The sequence below is a fragment of the Oncorhynchus nerka genome, linkage group LG14 (genome assembly GCF_034236695.1).
Source record: "Oncorhynchus nerka isolate Pitt River linkage group LG14, Oner_Uvic_2.0, whole genome shotgun sequence".
NCBI lineage: Eukaryota > Metazoa > Chordata > Actinopteri > Salmoniformes > Salmonidae > Oncorhynchus > Oncorhynchus nerka.
In genome coordinates, this window is record NC_088409.1 from 68125702 (window position 1) to 68145417 (window position 19716).

At 44.0% G+C, this 19716-nt stretch overlaps 1 protein-coding gene across 1 annotated transcript; it reads right to left on the reverse strand.

Moving 5' to 3' along the window:
• Positions 1-4463: 4463 nt before the first annotated feature.
• Positions 4464-17792, reverse strand: LOC115141274 (inverted formin-2-like). The gene is made up of 12 exons (XM_029680022.2): positions 17524-17792; positions 15755-15816; positions 11602-11704; positions 11248-11333; positions 10939-11039; positions 10485-10555; positions 10228-10335; positions 10067-10137; positions 9806-9923; positions 7660-7824; positions 7254-7405; positions 4464-7121 (listed from the first exon to the last, which is right to left on the reverse strand). The coding sequence occupies exons 1-12, from the start codon at positions 17734-17736 to the stop codon at positions 5702-5704; spliced, it is 2670 nt and encodes an 889-aa protein (XP_029535882.2). The 5' UTR covers positions 17737-17792; the 3' UTR covers positions 4464-5701.
• Between the last annotated feature and the right edge of the window lie 1924 nt (positions 17793-19716).

Consider the following 19716-nt stretch of genomic DNA (forward strand, 5'->3'; position numbering starts at 1 on the left):
ATTGAGCAACTGAGGGAGGGGGGGGGGGAACTAGGATTCCAAACAAGATTCCAAATAATGGATCTAGCGGTTGGATAAACCCACAGTAGAAATAGCTTATCTTTATGGATGAGAAGTGGAGGGACTGAGGGAGGGAGGGAGTGATTAAGGGATGTGAAAACAGTAGAGCAGACCAGCTAGGACTTCTGTATCCTGAAGGGTGAAAGACAAGAGGGTGGGGTGGTGCTACGGGGTTGGGGGGTATGGATAGGGGGTACATGTTGGGTGCAGTGGAGCATGCAAGGCGATGCTTTCAGAAGAGATGTCTAAAAATACCCCAATCCACACCCAATAAGGCCAGAGGAGGCGTCCCAAATGGCTCCCTGTTCCCTTTATGGTACACTACTTCTGACCAGGGCCCATGGGGTAAGTAGTGCATTATATAGTGATGCTCTATTTAGGGAAATAGTGCCATTTGGAACGCAGTCCAGGAGCATCTCTGGTGTTTCAACAACAAAGGCTTTTGATCCTCACGATTATTTTGTTCTCTTCCAGAGCCGTAAAGTACTTCATTAAGGGGTTTAGAAAACTGGTGCATCTAGGTGGAGGAGATAGAAAGAGTGAGGGAGTCAAAGGAGAGAGAGAGGAGGGCGATACATGGTGGCAATAGGAGGTGATGTGTTTATGCTGACACAGGTGTGGAGGGGGTAAAGAGGGGGAGGAGGGGTGGAGGAGGTGCGGGGGCGGGCATAGACGGCCGTCTCAGGGTTGCATTGTAAGAGATGGGGTTGCTATGGAGACTGCATCCAGCCCAAATGGCAGCCAGACAGACAGGCAGACTCAGCAGCAGCCACAGAAACCAGACTGTACAGTAGATAAGAGAAACCAGACTGTACAGTAGATACCAGAAACCAGACTATACAGTATATACCAGAAACCAGACTATACAGTAGATACCAGAAACCAGACTATACAGTAGATACCAGAAACCAGACTATACAGTAGATACCAGAAATCAGACTGTACAGTAGATACCAGAAACCAGACTATACAGTATATACCAGAAACCAGACTATACAGTAGATACCAGAAACCAGACTATACAGTAGATACCAGAAACCAGACTATACAGTAGATACCAGAAACCAGACTGTACAGTAGATACCAGAAACCAGACTATACAGTAGATACCAGAAACCAGACTGTACAGTAGATACCAGAAACCAGACTGTACAGTAGATACCAGAAACCAGACTATACAGTAGATACCAGAAACCAGACTGTACAGTAGATACCAGAAACCAGACTGTACAGTAGATACCAGAAACCAGACTATGCAGTAGATACCAGAAACCAGACTAGCTGCTCCTCCTCTACACGTACATGTACTTTAACGTCTATGTCCCAAATGGCACCATACTTCGTAGATAAGTGTACTACCTCTTGTCGAAAGTAGTAAAATATATACTTGGGCTCCCTAGTGGCGAAGCGGTCTAAGGCACTGCAGCTCGGTGCAAGAGGCGTCACTATAGTCCCTGGTTTGAAAGCTGTATCACATCTGGATTGGGAGTCCCATAGGGCGGCGCATGATTGGCCCAGTGTCCTCCGGGTTTGGCCGGGGTAGGCTGTCACTGTAAATACAAATCTATTCTTAACTGAATTGCCTAGTTAATAACCTATACAAGATCGGTGGGTCCCCTGCGGGACAGTTGGCCTAACGTAGGCTAATGTGATTAGCATGAGGTTGTAAGAAACAAGAACATTTCCCAGGACATAGACATATCTGATATTGGAAGAAAGCTTAAATTCTTGTTAATTTCACTGCACTGTCCAATTTGCAGTAGCTATTACAGTGAAATAATACCATGCTATTGTTTGAGGAGAGTGCACAGTTATGAACTTGAAAAAGTATTAATAAACCAATTAGGCATATTTGGGCAGTCTTGATACAACATTTTGAACAGAAATGCAATGGTTCACTGGATCAGTCGAACACTTTGCACATACACTGCTGCCATCTAGTGGCCAAAATCTAAATTGCGCCTGGGCTGGCATAATACATTACGGCCTTTCTCTTGCATTTCAAAGATGTACAAAAAACACGCTTTTTCTTTGTATTATCTTTTACCAGATCTAATGGATTATATTCTCCTACATTAATTTAATATTTCCACAAAATTCAGCTACGCTGTTCTCAACTTACATCAACAACATAGCTCAGGCAGTAAGAAGCTCTCTCATCCATTTATATGTAGATGATACAGTCTCATACTCAGCTGGCCCCTCCCCGGGTTTTTTGTGTTAAATGCTCTACAACAAAGCTTTCTTTGTGTCCAACAAGCTTTCTCTGCCCTTAACCTTGTTCTGAATACCTCCAAAACAAAGGTCATGTGGTTTGGTAAGAAGATTGCCCCTCTCCCCAAAGGGGGGCGGCAGGGTAGCCAAGTGGTTAGAGCTTTGGACTAGTAACCGAAAGGTTGCAAGTTCAAATCCCAGAGCTGACAGGCAGTTAACCCACTGTTCCTAGGCTGTCATTGAAAATAAGAATTTGTTCTTAACTGACTTGCCTAGTAAAATAAAGGTAAAATAAATAAGATTACTACCTCTGAGGGTTTAGAGCTTGAGGTAGTCACCTCATTCAAGTACTTGGGAGTATGGCTAGATGGTACACTGTCCTTCTCTCAGCACATATCAAAGCTGCAGGCTAAAGTTAATCTAGAATTGTAATCGCTCCTGTTTCACCCCAGCTGCCAAACTAACCCTCATTCAGATCACCATCCTACCCATGCTAGATTACGGAGACCTAATTTATAGACCAGCAGGTAAGGGTGCTCTCGAGCGGCTAGATGTTCTTTACCATTCGGCCATCAGATTGGCCACCAACGCTCTTTATAGGACACATCACTCCACTCTATACTCCTCTGTAAACTGGTCATCTCTGTATACCCGTCACAAGACCCACTGGTTGATGCTTATTTATAAAACCCTCTTAGGCCTCACTCCCCCATATATGAGATATCTACTGCAGCCCTCATCCTCCACATACAACACCCGTTCTGCCAGTCACATTCTGTTAAAGTTCCCCAAAGCACACACATCCCTGGGTCGCTCGTCTTTTCAGTTCGCTGAAACTAGCGACTGAAACAAGCTGCAACAAGGTGAAAGGTAAAACTGGATAGTTTTATCTCAATCTCTTCATTCAAAGACTCAATCATGGACACTCTTACTGACAGTTGTGGCTGCTTTGCACGATGTATTGTTGTCTCTACCTTCTTGCCCTTTGTTTGGTTGTCTGTGCCCAATAATGTTCGCACTCTGCTTTGTGCTGCTACCATGTTGTGTTGCTACCATATTGTTTTCATGTTGTTTTGCTACCATGCTGTGTTGTCATGTGTTGCTGCCATGCTATGTTGTTTTATGAGGTCTCTCTTTATGTAGTGTTGTTCTGTATTTTTATATCATTTACTTTTATTTTTAATTCCAGCCCCCGTCCCTGCAGGAGGCCTTCTGCCTTTTGGTAGGCCGTCATTGTAAATAAGACTTTGTTCTTAACTGACTTTCCTAGTTAAAAAAATTTTAAATACATTTTTTTTTTTATAATCACGACTCAAGTCACAAACAGTGCCACACTCTGATGTCCGTTGCCTGGAGAGCCCTCAAGTTCAATAGGTTTAACCCACATTCACTCCTCTCTCCCAGAGATCCCGACAACACAACAAGGTAATCCCTCACCCACCCACAGGGGTTAGGCCTGCTTGCCTGGCCTAGCTAGGTGTCCCTACACCTGGTAGAATGGCAGAGCGGGATACATGGTGCAGAGCAGGACACAAAGGGTACATTCTGGGGCTTCATGCTGAGGCCCTGGCTGCCAAGAGAGGCAGGGGATCCTTGGTCCTGGCAGAGCGGCAGGCTAGCTGGGGTACAGGGGGGTACATCCTTGGGGAGGCAGGTGGAGGCTGGGGTGCTGGGGGCCACATACTGAAGCAGTTTGGGGAGTACTTGCTGGGTCCCTCTCCCACCGTTGTGCTATGCCACCAGGTGCTGGTAACTTGGGTTGCATCCCAAATGGCACCCTATTCCCTATATAGTGCACTACCTTTGACAAGGGCCCATGGCCTGGCTCGCTCCAATTCTGAAAACTGAGACCAAATGGCACCCTATTCCCTATATAGTGCACTACCTTTGACAAGGGCCCATGGCCTGGCTCGCTCCAATTCTGAAAACTGAGACCTCAACAACTTGGTTTGGGATTAGTGCCGTCCTCCCCACCATGGAGCTGCCTGCCATTCAGCTGGCTGTGCCTGGCTAAGACACTGGCTGTCTTTGTAACACTGACCCCAATAAGAGCAATAGTGTTTTGTTGTTTGTATAAGACTACTAAGAGCATACGAGAAATATTCACCATGGTTGTGTTCTTTTCAAAACAGCAAGAGAAGAGGAACACTTTTATAAAAATAAGAAATTACGTGATAAATGTAATACAAAACACTTTTATTCTTTAACAGTCTGTCCATGAAATGTTTTTTTATCTTAATACTGTTTACTTCTCTTTACAGGCCCTCGTCGCTCGAAATTAATTGAATGTAATTTCTACAGCTCTGTAAATATATCCTCCGGCAATATAATTTGCTTTTACACCTGCATTGTTTGCTGTTTGGGGTTTTAGGCTGGGTTTCTGTACAGCACTTTGAGATATCAGCTGATGTACGAAGGGCTATATAAATAAATTTGATTTGATTTGATTTGAATTTAATACTACTGTAAATGGCAAAGATAGTTCCAGTATTTTCCAAGACAAAGATCACATTGGCTCCTCCTACTCAGCCGTGGTTTTATTTTGCTGTGCATATTCAGTGAGAAGAATACTGATGTAAGAATATCACTATTATTAAAAACATTTGTAACAAATTAGGGTAAGTGTCATGCTCCTCTTTGTGGGAATATGTGGTGGTAGAATAAATAAACAGTCATTTGTTGGTGGCCTACAGCGGTGGTTTCCAACTGTTTTTGGTTACTGTACCACCAACTGAATTTAACTCTGCCTGGAGTACCCCTGAAGTACCCCCTCTTGTGTATTTTACCAGTAGGCCTATGGTCGTATTAGTCTTCTCAAGTACCCTTTGTCGATAGGCCAAGTACCCCTAGGAGTCCTAGTACCCCTAGTTGCAAACCACTGGCCTACAGGCACACTACATGTGGCGTTGTTATCTCACTCTGCCACCTAGTGGAATAAAGTTCACACTGCACTTTTGGACAAATTCTCCCAGTCCCAACATATACATTTTCCACTTCAAATCCACTTCAACAATCTCTTTGAATTAAACCTTTATAAAATTAATGGCTGGATGGATATAAATATATTTAATAGTCCATAGGGCCAGGTCCATAGAACAATGAAACATCTGCCTTAGTAGTCTGAATCTGAATTAATAGATGAATCAGGAGTCTAGAGCACCTCTAGAGTCTATATCCTTATTGTTAGCAAGGCTTGCTCTTCTTCCCCAGGCGTTCAAAGAAGGACATCAATCCATAGCGTCTGGTTTGGGCTTCGGGCTCAGGGCTTGTCTAGGACAGACTCCTTTGTCCTGGACAAAGTGTCCTGGACAAAGTGTGTGTAGGTCTCTATGCTCACACTCTTGTACACCAGGTCTTGAACACCAGGTCTTGAACATCAGGTCTTGAACATCAGGTCTTGAACATCAGGTCTTGGACACCAGATTCCTCACATTGGCTTACTCCACTCTCCCAGGCGTTTAAAGAAAGACATGAATCCGTTGCCCTCTGAAAGTTTGGGCTTCGGGCTCTTAGAAGGGTTAGCCATATTGTGTTTGGGGCTCTGAGGAGGGTCAGCCTGTTTGGGTTTCTGGGAGACAAGTATATGGAGAGGAGCGGGAGAAAACTCCTTTATCTCCTCATCCTGGTTCTGGTTCAGTTCTAGGTGTAAGGAGGGAGGTTTTGTCTTGACTATAGAGGAGCTCTTGTCTTGGTTCAGCTCTCCTAGCTCTACGTGTGTAGGTCTCTCTGCTGCTGACAAGCTGTTGGACACCTTCTCCTGCTGGGCACCAGATGTCTCAGAGTGGTGAGGGATGGTGACTACCTCCAAGCCTCTGTTTTCAGAGTCCCTGGGGATGTTGAGACTTGTTGTCAAGTCTTTGTGTTTTGACATGGAGCTCTTAGACACCAGGCCTCGGACACAAGGCTTCTCAGAGTGGCCAGGGAGGTTGATACGGTTAGGTCCTCCAGAGGCTCTGTGTTTCAGGGACTTCAGATCAGTGTCTTCTGACTTCATCCTCCCTGTGACCCCCAGAGTAGGAGATGGTGTAGCAGGAAAAGTAAACAGATCATCCTCTTCCTCTTCCTCAGTAGGAGGGGCTTTAGGGGTGAGGGTGAAGGTGTGTCTGCGGTTGAGTATTTCCTTGGGGGAGAGGTGAGGGTTGAGGAGGTATCTAGCCAGGCTCTCGCTGCCTCTACATGCATCTCCCAGCAGCCGCTGTCTGTCCTCTTGGAAGGTCCTCTGGTGAGGAGAGGTGGAGGTGATGGTGGAGATGGTGGAGGATGTAGCATTAGTGGACGTAGCGTTAGGTGATCTTGTGGAGGTGTTAGTATTATTGGTGGCATTAGGAGACTTCTGCTGCTCCAGGCCGTACTCCCCAGACGAAAGACTACCACGGCTGCTCTGATACCTCAGAACCTTCCTGGCCACTTCACGCAACTTCTGGGCTTCTTCCTCATTTCCCTCCTCCTCCTCCTTTTCCTCCTTGTCCTTCATTGTCACTGAGATGGGTCTACCTGTGGAGGTGCAGGAGGAGGAGCTGCTGCTACCGGTTCTCCTGGTTGGCTGTGTAGAACCATGTGGTTTCTTAGGGTTCTGCTGTGTCTCCTCAGGATGTGGAACCACATTCTCCTTCAGGTTCCTTTTGCTGTGGGACTGGTCCTTCTGGTCACTCTGAGAGGTCTCAGCCAGATCTCTGGCTGAGTTCCACTCATTCTCCTTACACACCTCCGTGGCCTTGACACAACCTCGATTTCCCCGTTCTGCCGAGGGAAGGTTTGCTTGAATGGGAACCTCTGACAGTCTGCTAATGGTGGGGGAGGGCATGCCCGAGCCTTTTCTCCTTTGGGACACACGACTGGTCAGGACCCTAAATCAAATCAAACTTTATTCAAAGTTCATATGAACGTCACAACACACTTTTACAGAAAAAAAGAAAAACACGTTTTAAAAAGAAAACCAGAAAATAACAGATTATATTTCAAAAGAAAGTATGACCAACTTCCGTAGTACGGACTCCAGGGCCACACCCTCCACGGCCTTGTCCCGTATGGAGCAGGTGGCGGTGGAACGGCGTTTAGCAGCATTAGCATCACTCAGCAGTCTGTCTCTGGTTCTCCTCTTCACCTCCGCCACCTCACGATCACGGTTCTCCTACACGCAGATACAATAACACATGTTAGGGAGCCAGAGGCAATGAACACTGGAATCTACCTAGAAATCAGGGAAGGTTAAAGAGAAAAGAGAAACTACAGAGATAGTCATTGAAGACAAAATCCAGCCAAAAGTCCTCACACAGAAAAGAGTGAGATGGAGATCTATGTTCCCAAGGAGGCCAAGATGGCAGTCAGTAAATCAGAGAGCATAAAATAATAGTATGCAAAAGGAGTATATACACTATTTTTTACCTGGATGGCCTTCAGGAATTTCTCACAGAAAGAGTTGAAGATGGAGCAGCATTCATTCAGTCTGAACTTGCTGGGGTCTTCACAGAAGTACTCAGCCACTGAGTCACTGACTGAACCCAGCGACTGAAGAGAGAGCTCAGTCTCAGCCAGACGACACTCTGCTTCCTACAAGGGACCAAACACAGAACAGAAATAACAAAGGCTGTGTCCCAAATGGCACCCTGTTCCCCATATACAGGGGGGCAAAAAAGTATTTAGTCAGCCACCAATTGTGCAAGTTCTCCCACTTAAAAAGATGAGAGAGGCCTGTAATTTTCATCATAGGTACACTTCAACTATGACAGACAAAATGAGAAAAATAATCCAGAAAATCACATTGTAGGATTTTTGATGAATTTATTTGCAAATTATGTTGGAAAATAAGTATTTGGTCAATAACAAAAGTTTATCTCAATACTTTGTTATATACCCTTTGTTGGCAATGACAGAGGTCAAACATTTTCTGTAAGTCTTCACAAGGTTTTCACACACTGTTGCTGGTATTTTGGCCCATTCCTCCAGATCTCCTCTAGAGCAGTGATGTTTTGGGGCTGTTGCTGGGCAACACGGACTTTCAACTCACTCCAAAGATTTTCTATGGGGTTCAGATATGGAGACTGGCTAGGCCACTCCAGGACGTTGAAATGCTTCTTACGAAGCCACTCCTTCGTTGCCCGGGCGGTGTGTTTGGGATCATTGTCATACTGAAAGACCCAGCCACGTTTCATCTTCAATGCCCTTGCTGATGGAAGGAGGTTTTCACTCAAAATATCACGATACATGGCCCCATTCATTCTTTCCTTTACACGGATCAGTCGTCCTGGTCCCTTTGCAGAAAAACAGCCCCAAAGCATGATGTTTCCACCCCCATGCTTCACAGTAGGTATGGTGTTCTTTGGATGCAACTCAGCATTCTTTGTCCTCCAAACATGACAAGGTGAGTTTTTACCAAAAAGTTATATTTTGGTTTCATCTGACCATATGACATTCGCCCAATCTTCTTCTGGATCATCCAAATGCTCTCTAGCAAACTTCAGACGGGCCTGGACATGTACTGGCTTAAGCAGGGGGACACGTCTGGCACTGCAGGATTTGAGTCCCTGGCGACGTAGTGTGTTAATGATGGTAGGCTTTGTTACTTTGGTCCCAGCTCTCTGCAGGTCATTCATTAGGTCCCCCCGTGTGGTTCTGGGATTTTTGCTCACCGTTCTTGTGATCATATTGACCCCACGGGGTGAGATCTTGCGTGGGGAGATTATCAGTGGTCTTGTATGTCTTCCATTTCCTAATAATTGCTCCCACAGTTGATTTCTTCAAACCAAGCTGCTTACCTATTGCAGATTCAGTCTTCCCAGCCTGTTGCAGGTCTACAATTTTGTTTCTGGTGTCCTTTGACAGCTCTTTGGGCTTGGCCATAGTGGAGTTTGGAGTGTGACTGTTTGAGGTTGTGGACAGGTGTCTTTTATACTGATAACAAGTTCAAACAGGTGCCATTAATACAGGTAACGAGTGGAGGACAGAGGAGCCTCTTAAAGAAGAAGTTACAGGTCTGTGAGAGCCAGAGATCTTGCTTGTTTGTAGGCGACCAAATACTTATTTTCCACCATAATTTGCTTAATAAATTCATAAAAAATCCTACAATGTGATTTTCTGGATTTGTTTTCTCATTTTGTCTGTCATAGTTGAAGTGTAACTATGATGGGAATTACAGGCCTCTCTCATCTTTTTAAGTGGGAGAACTTGCACAATTGTTGGCTGACTAAATACTTTTTTTGCCCCACTGTAGTGCAGTAGTGTTGAATAGACCCCTATGGGTCCTGGTCAAAAGTAGTGCACTATACAAAGGGAAAAGGGTGCCATTAGGGTCGCAATGTACATTTCTGAACCTACAGGGGACCACAAACATCAATAACCTCATCACTGGTCCTAGAGTTGTAGAATCACCACCAGAGGTTATTAAGGCTAAGGGCCCAGAGTTTTTCCTGGTCAGGTTATGTGGTCAGGTAAAACTTGTGGCCCTGGAAACATTATATAGGTATACAGTATTGGGGAAAGTAGCGATACAAGATCTGAAAGGAATGGAGAATACACAGGCAGGCTACCTCACCTTGAGAAAGTTCTCCATCTGGGCCCGTAGCTGCTCCTGTTTCTGCGCCTCCTCCTTCGCCTCCTTTACTTTCTTCAATTCTCTCTGAAACTCACTCTCTATGTCCTCCTTATGGATCCTACAGGGGGGCAGAACACAAATATCAATAATCCAATACAGACAAACAGAAAAGCACAATCATTACAATAGAATGCCTTACTGTGGGGCAAACAGCAATGTTAAAGATATTGTTGAAGCGTGTAAGACACTCTGTATCTGTACCTTGCTGCATCAGTGATGTGTGTGAGTTTGTCCGGGAATTTCAGCAGGGCCACATCAACCTTCTGAGCTTGCTACAATCGACATAAACATGAACAACTGTTGCATCAGAGACAAACAATATTCTAGATAAAGGATACATTTTAAATAAGGGTTCTCCTTACCATGACTACATAGTGCATGAGGTTCATGCCTGGTTTGTTGGCCCTTGTGTCCACTAGTTTCAGTAGCGATGCCACCCTGAAGCCAATGGCACTGCCGGCATAGCCACCCTATGGACACACAGAGGACAAGTGAGAGACAGTCAGTAAGGCTGACAAATTAACCTGAGGATTACTCAAAGCTTGTAGAATGAGTTTATAACATATATAAAGGTATACAGTATATTATATAATCGATGATATCATTGTTTTCCACTCACAGCGTTCATGTAGTTTCCAGTCTTCAGAACCAGGCGGATCACAGAGTGTAGATCGTCACTCTCTAACAGTTCTGGAGGGAGAGACAGACAGACAGACAGACAGACAGACAGACAGACAGACAGACAGACAGACAGACAGACAGACAGACAGACAGACAGACAGACAGAGAGACAGACAGACAGACAGACAGACAGACAGACAGACAGACAGACAGACAGACAGACAGACAGACAGACAGACAGACAGACGAGACAGACGAGACAGACAGACAGACAGACAGACAGACAGACAGACAGACAGACAGACAGACAGACAGACAGACAGACAGACAGACAGACAGACGAGACAGACAGACAGACAGACAGACAGACGAGACAGACGAGACAGTTGAGTTTAGTACAGATACACACTGGCCTTATTAAGATCCAGATCACATGCAGACGCAAACTGTACCTTTTCCAGCTGTGATCATGGTGGCGATGGATTGTTTCATTTCATCCATGAGTGGAAAAAACTCTTCTTTGAGAACTAAACTGTTGAGGCGCTCCTCATAACTAAAAGAAAGGGTACGAATAATGATTAATATTCTATAACACAACAGGCATTCAAGACATAGAAAACACAAAACTGTTCAAAACGGTGAATTAGATGTTTGTAGACGGTTCAACACTCACTCTCTCACTCACTCACTCACTCACTCACTCACTCACTCACTCACTCACTCACTCACTCACTCACTCACTTACTCACTTACGCACTCACCTGGGAACCTTGATAAGTAGCATCATAAACAGGTCTGCTTCAGGAAGAGCTGACTGGTCCCCGTTAAACCCAACTAGCTGCTTCACCTGCACACACACAACACGTATTCATCTTAGTAAGACAATTACGGTAAGGGTTGTAACTTGGGAGAACACTGTTATAACTGTCTCTCAAGCTAAATATGATCAGTTCACTGTGGTAGTTAGCATCAACAATGGCGGCAAGCTGGCGGCAAACCTCAGCTCCCACAATGGTGGTCGAACTGGAGTTTGCCCTATGTGGGACAAGGGTGCCAAAGAGACAGCAGCCTGATCTATGCTTGTCTACTGGGAAAGGCTGTGTGAAGTACTGTACCTCTTCTTTCTCTGGCAGCAGCTTACACAGCTCCTTCAGTTTACCTGTCCCAAATTTCAATCCGTTTCCTGAACTGATGTCCTTGATCATGTCCCCTACTGGCCTGGGGAGAGACACAGACACTGATCAGTTACTGTATTATAACCAACATAACTTTGGAACAGGGGCGACCCATCATTCAGGGCAGTTGCGGCAGAGACCTACCTTTTTTTGAGCCCCACATGTTTTGCAAAGAAATAAAAACACATTTGAGGGGAGGGGGGCTTGCCTGTTTTGCATGTTATTTTGGCATTAATATGTGTCACGTCACATATCAGTTTGCAAACAACGGAAAATATATATATATAATTGAGTTAATAAAGTCGCATACAAACATGGTCTATTTTTTGTTTTCTTGAGTAAGGCAGCTCCAAATTGCAGGTGTTTCAGCCTAGCTCAGTGCTTTCTGTGGTGGTGGGGCAAGCAAGCAGAAAATATGGAGAGTTACGCCGTGATTGGCTCAGTGTTCTGTCACTCATGGGGACACTACGTCACCGCCAAGTGTAAGGGGAGACCTTGAAAATTCTAGCCCTTTGGCTACTGACATAGAGTTACATTAGAAGTGCCCATCCAAGAAGGCTCAAGGTCATTGGCCACAGATAATATGATGTCAAATCACGTTATGTGTACAGTAGCTTAGATCGGACTGATCATGTCAACATCATACTTTCAAAATCTTAGCTAGCAGTCATCATCATGAATGAAGTCGACAATCTACTGGCAAAGCATTTTCAATCCTTGTCGTATGAAGAGAAATTATAGATAGAACGTATCGGTGCTCCTTGGCCATTGGACATAAACATTACACAACAAGTTGTAAATCGCAAATTCAACAATGAGTGGTTTGGAAGGAAGTGAGCACAGCACAACAAGGTGAGTCTAAAAATGTATTGTATGCTGCTGCATACATTATGTAATATGCCAGGGAGATATATATACTGTAGCTAAGAATGTGATAACGTTACTAAGTGTATGTTGTGTAGTAAACTGTTAGTAGCCCATGTGCCTGATGCTAATAATTTGGTCCCTTTTCCCCTCTTAATTGTGCCTACTGTTCTGACTTCGTGGTGCACATGTAGCCTATAGCCTGTTCTAGAGAAATGCAATCATTGAATATTGTAAGAGCTTTCATTGTCTTCTTATATGCCCCCTTTATTTATCCTACGGTTCTGACTTAGGGTAAAGGTAGAATACTGTAAGAATGGCCCATGTTCTGAATTCTGTTGCTGTACAGTTAAAAAGTGCTGAACAAATAGCTATATTGATAATGTCCGTCCTAGCTTGATCATTAATGTCTTAATCGAAATTTACGGATTGCCTCTTATCCGCTCGTCGTTCTCTTATACCATAGTTTGTACATGTCAAGTGTCAGTAGAAACCACATTTGTTTAAACAAGTCAGCCATATCAGATATGTTTTTTAAAAAGGCAGTAAATTGGCTGAATTAACTGTTTCGCTGCCAGACAAGGCTCCGCGATAGCCAGATGTAGCAGTGGTAAAGTGTTGGGACTGCTGTTGGGACTCTGCTGTTGGGACAGGTTAATGTAGGCCCTTTTTATTTTTTATTTCACCTTTATTTAACCAGGTAGGCTAGTTGAGAACAAGTTCTCATTTGCAACTGCAAACTGCGAGTCTGGAAGGAGAGTTTACAGTCTAGCCAGACACCTAGGTATTTATAGTTGTCCACATATTCTAGGTCGGAACCGTCCAGGATGGTAATGTTAGTCGGTCGGGCGGGTGCGGGCAGCGAACGGTTGAAGAGCATGCATTTGGTTTTACTAGCATTTAAGAGCAGTTGGAGGCCATGGAAGGAGTGTTGCATGGCATTGAAGCTCGTTTGGAGGTTAGTTAGCACAGTGTCCAAGGAAGGGCCAGAAGTATACAGAATGGTTTCGTCTGCGTAGAGGTGGATCAGGGAATCGCCCGCAGCAAGAGCGACATCATTGATATATACAGAGAAAAGAGTCGGCCTGAGAATTGAACCCTGTGGCACCCCCATAGAGACTGCCAGAGGTCCGGACAACATGCCCTCCGATTTGACACACTGAACTCTGTCTGCAAAGTAGTTGGTGAACAAGGCAAAGCAGTCATTAGAAAAACCAAGGCTATTGAGTCTGCCGATAAGAATACGGTGATTGACAGAGTCGAAAGCCTTGGCCAGGTCGATGAAGACGGCTGCACAGTACTGTCTTTTATCGATGGCGGTTATGATATCGTTTAGTACCTTGAGCGTGGCTGAGGTGCACCCGTGACCGGCTCGGAAGCCAGATTGCACAGCGGAGAAGGTACGGTGGGATTCGAAATGGTCAGTGATCTGTTTATTAACTTGGCTTTCGAAGACTTTAGATAGGCAGGGCAGGATGGATACAGGTCTGTAACAGTTTGGGTCCAGGGTGTCTCCCCCTTTGAAGAGGGGGATGACCGCAGCAGCTTTCCAGTCCTTGGGGATCTCGGACGATACGAAAGAGAGGTTGAACAGGCTGGTAATAGGGGTTGCAACAATGGCGGCAGATAGTTTTAGAAAGAGAGGGTCCAGATTGTCTAGCCCAGCTGATTTGTACGGGTCCAGGTTTTGCAGCTCTTTCAGAACATCTGCTGTCTGGATTTGGGTGAAGGAGAAGCTGGGGAGGCTTGGGCGTGTAGCTGCGGGGCGGAGCCGTTGGCCGGGGTTGGAGTAGCCAGGAGGAAGGCATGGCCAGCCATTGAGAAATGCTTATTGAAATTTTCGATTATCATGGATTTATCAGTGGTGACCGTGTTACCTAGCCTCAGTGCAGTGGACAGCTGGAAGGAGGTGCTCTTGTTCTCCATGGACTTTACAGTGTCCCAAAACGTTTTGGAGTTAGAGCTACAGGATGCAAATTTCTGCTTGAAAAAGCTAGCCTTTGCTTTCCTGACTGACTGCATGTATTGGTTCCTGACTCCCCTGAACAGTTTCATATAGTGGGGACTATTCGATGCTATTGCAGTCCGCCACAGTTTGTGGGCACCGTTATAGTGCAATTAATCTATTGTTTAGTGTTGTATCGTGGCTTTGCTGGCATGCATAATTTTTATATATATATATTTTGCCCCACCAAGATTTACATGCTAAAATTGCCACCGGTTTGGAAACTTAATCGACTGATTCATCCACTAGGTTCTCCTAGGAGCCTAGTCAAGGAGAAGTGCTGTGATTCATTAATCTCCAACTACACAAAGTGATTATTTTTCTGAATTACTCATGCTCTAGGGTTGGGTCTCTAAATGTGTTGCTCATTTCCTCTGTGCCAGGTTTCATTAAGCCTGGTAAGCAAGGCTCCTTCTTTCCCCATGGGTTGAACACCCTCTTAGTGCATTTTTCCACTTTAACCAACCACAGACAAGCTCTTACCTGCTATACATATACACCTACAGCTGAACTGGAAAAATGTTTTCTTTCCTCACAAGCACAAGAATAAAAACGCTGACACAGAAAACAGAAAACTGCATCCAGAAATGGACATTACAGATAAATGTAATAATAAAACATTGAGATGATAAGGCTTTTATGTCTTTTTGAGTTGTCTGTCTGCGAGAACAGTACAATCTTCAGAAAATGAGGTACTGTAGCCAATGGCATGTAGTAATATTGTAACACATAACACAGTCATACTGTGGGCCTACAGAGAAAATAGTTTAGTAACACATTAATGCTATTTTTCAATAGTCCATCTGTGGAATGACCTGAGTGCACTGTTCCTGCATTAGTGTTATCATGTAGAGCCGACCTGTTGGGACAAGCTGCTGTACCTCAGACACACAGAGCTGGGAATGTCAAGCAGCCTAGCCTCAGGACTACTTGGCCTTGCTGTCCCAAATTACCCCCTATTCCCTATATAATGGACTATTTTTGAGCAGTGCTCTATGGGGGTAAAAAGTAGTCCACTATAGGGAATAGGGTGCTACTTGAGATGCAACCACGGTGTCTTCTTTAACTTGACGCACGTGGATCTGACAAACCCTCCACACCTTCAGCACACTCCCAGTTTATAGTGCACTACTTTAGATCAGACTCTGGTCAAAAGTAAAGCACTTATATAGGGAATAGTGTGCCATTTGGAATGCATTCTATATTTGCCTCTCTCTGACATACCTCTTGAACTGTTTCAGGAAGATCCCAACATTCATGCTCCTCTTGGAGTTCAGAATGGAGACCTGGGGGTGGTGGGACACATAGGCATGAAGTCATCAGTTAGTCAATAAATAATGTTTGTCATACCAGAACACACATACGCACACAGACACACACACATGAAGACATCAGTCGGTCAATAACAGGCGTTGAGTCTATCAGGAGCTCAGCATTTAGCTTAAACAGTCTCCTCCTTTATCCCAAATACATCCTCATTCACAAACAAACAACGGATTGCAAAGGTTTTACTGGTTTGATTGACTTGTTTTTGAGAGCCCATGATAAGCTATTGCAACAGCTGTCAACATACTGACATTCCTACGTCGTGCTCATCTATACTGAGTTAGAAACAGGGACAGGTAAGAGGCTAAAGGCCAGTTTCAATAGCTCCACATTTGACCTTTATTGAACTGCCAAGGTAGCCTAAATGTGACAGCAGGGTTGGTTTCACTAGCAAACAACAAGAGACAAAAGTAGAGGATCAAAAATAGGTTTGTTAATATGACAATAGCATTGTGTACCAGGACAATGATTCACAACAGTACAATCAAGAACCATCACTCACAGGAAGGGAAGTACTGTATCTTAATTGAACCCACAGCCCTATTCATTGTTATAGAGGTAGCAATGAATGCTGGTTTACAATACATACAAGTATCAACTGTATGGCAACAATTAGCACACATTAGTGGTTCATTTACTCTCCCTGGGCAAACTGATGAAGATTAGTTAGGCTATAATTGACTCTGCCCACCCGTTAGTTTAAACTAGATTAGATAACCTCTGCTGATGAACTCATTCTGCTTGCAGAGTGCAAATATTTATAATCAACCTATATACTCTGAGAGTGTAGTCAAATCAAGCACTCTATCAGTTGGCATTCAAATGATGGTAAAGGCTTGATAGGTGTGTGGACAGAAAGGTAAGACAGCCTTCCAGTTACAGCATGTTAATGAATCATATAAAAAGACATCAGGGTAGAATCGCATCCAAGCTTCGCTCACGCTGACTGGCTTGTTTGGAACACCCTCGCTAATACATTATTGCTTCCTGATGCACTTGAGTTTGATCCAAGTGAAGTGCACAAAGAATCTTGCTAAAGCCACACTAAGAGAGTGGTAGCTTCCCAATTGGCACCCTATTCCCTTTATAGTGCACTACTTTTGCTCCGTCCTAGACCAAAAAAAGCACCATCATGGAACCATGGGCTGATGGAATTGACGTATTTCCCAACCTCCACCTAGCCACCTTAACCGTAACCCTGGCCACTATGACGACATGACCGAGCCTGTTACAACAGAAAGGCTGTAGGAAAACAACACATCACCCTGTGATACTGTGATGTACACACCAACTCCACAACACACACTCCCTGAGAAAATCAATCAGGGTCTAAAGAGCACATGTCAACATATCCAATATCTCTGGTCATAAACAGAACAAATGTTCATATTCAATACACTGTTTCGGTCTCTCGTCTACTCCCAGAAAGTATAGATGCTCATGAGCAAGAGAAGAATGACAGAATTATGCATGACATTGGAGAGGCCTTGGCTTGGACCAGATAGGATATGTACACCTCACAGACTTATACAGTATCTGTTCGAGGAGCAAAGTAGCTGATGTGGTACCTCTTGACTTGTACTCAGCTACAACTGACACACTTCTCTCCAGCTGCCAGTATCAAGCTAGAGAAGTGACTCCTGGTACAGAAGGTTAGGTCAACTCACCACTTCTGTGCCCTGGCTGTTGGTTGGCTTGCCTCTGATACTCTGTCTGTTCAGAGCCTTTTGTCCCTGTCCCTGCTGCTGGCTATGACTGAACAGCTCCTCAATCCTCCTAGTGTCCAGCTCATACTCTCCCAGGGTCTTCTCTTCCGTCCAGATGTTGTGTTTGCCCACCACCACGTGTTTGGGGATCGCATCCCAGTTGAAGTTACGCATCTTGGAGACGTTAAGCTGGCGGCCTGTGGATGGCCCGAAGCCTATGCCAGGGGAGGAGGGGGCCTGGGGGAGGGGGCAGGGGGAGGTGGGGGGGGCAAGGGAGGTGGTGGTGGAGGAGGAGGCGGAGGAGGTGGTGGAGCGATTGCTGATTCCATCTTAAGTTTAAAGGAATTAGATGGACCAAGGATCAGGAACAGATCATGGTATCATCATTATGGCTTCATCATCACCTCCATGTTGTACACGTAAAGTGTCACATAAATGTTATTCAATTAGTGTTGAATACCAATTATTGAAGAGGGTGATATAATCCTTTTCCTTGATTGAACACCCCTGTAAAGAAACAATGGTGCCGGTAAACCTTTAACACAGAATGTTAGGCATGCAGCATAAATTACGTCCCTGTACTGTATTGCCCAGCACAGAACAAGTATCGTGTGGCTGAAGTGCTCAAATGAGACACCATATCAACAAATGCTGAATTGAAAAGACATTGAAAGCAGTATAATTATAAAATACGTGTATGAATTTATAAATCAAAAGCATCCACCAGAAAAACGGAATACAGTAGGCTACTTATTTTGATCAGGTGTTATCTTTAGTCTACTAATGTGTGATAAATGAGGGAAGAGGATTCTGTATCGGACCTTACCTGCTCGATATCCAACGTTCCACCAAGAGTAAAAACTATTTCGAAAAACCAAAAACTACAATTCAATCCAGTAGTTAGTCCGACGCCTCCCTCTTCAAACTTCAACATCAGAGGTGTGAGTTGAGTTGACTACTACCACTGGACCGCTACCAGCGCTGTCAGGTTTCCACTAGATAATACATACACAAAGTCAAGTGCCACAGCTACATAGTCAAAATTGGCCAAATAATAATAATTTTGTTGTTAATTTAAATGTAGGGTTAGGCATAAGGTTAGCAGTGTGGTTAAGGTCAGGGTTAAGGTTACGGTTAGGTTTAAAATCAGATTTTAAGAAGATCAATTGTAGAAATGGGCGGGGTTTAGCCATAATTACGACTTTGTGGCTGTGCTAACTAGGGACGACCGCAGTGTCAGAGAAGTAAAAGCATGTCGCAACTTTACCTGCGTACGGACTGAGTCTAACAATGTATATAAACCCTTGATTACGTAAATTATGTATTGGCGATTGAGAGGGTTTGAAGCCACCTGTCGGCCATATTGGCACTCCCTGGTAGATCAGTCCTCCATAGGAATGATTGGAATTTTATAGTACTTCAATTACATTTTTCAAGGACAGAATGACATGTATATAAGTATTTTTTTGTTGTAGTGGAAAAAGTGACATTAGTCATCTCAAAAACTTCTACTTTATGGAAAATGTTTTTATATATATGTACAGTACCAGTCAGAGGTTTGGACACCTGCTTATTCAAGGGATTTTCTTTATTTTTACTATCTTCTACATTGTAGAATAATAGTGAAGACATTGAACCTGTGGTAGAAATCAGGTAGAAATGCAAAAAGTGTTTAACAAATCAAAATATATTTTATATTTGAGATTCTTCAAAGTAGCCACTCTTTGCCTTGATGACAGCTTGCACGCTCTTGGCATTCATAAAAATTAAGAAAAAACATTGAATTAGTAGGTGTGTCCAAACTTTTGACTGGTACTGTATATACTGCATATATATATTTGTTTTATGTTTAGCTCACATAATATAATTTAAAAGTACGCATTAAGGTGTCTATAATAGAATACATGTGGCAAAAACAAATTTAGATATTAATAAATGCATTTCTATACCTTCCAAAATATTGGAGTGCCAAGATGGAGGCACGGTGGCTTCAACACAGTGCTCCTATAAATCATCTAGTGTATATATAAATGATTGACTGATCTCAATGCCCTGTTAACCCCCTAACTGCCCGTGCCATATTCCATTCTGACAGAAGTACAGTAAAATTTGGACTGTGTCTGTCCGCTCAAATGTGTCAGTTTACAGTAGGCC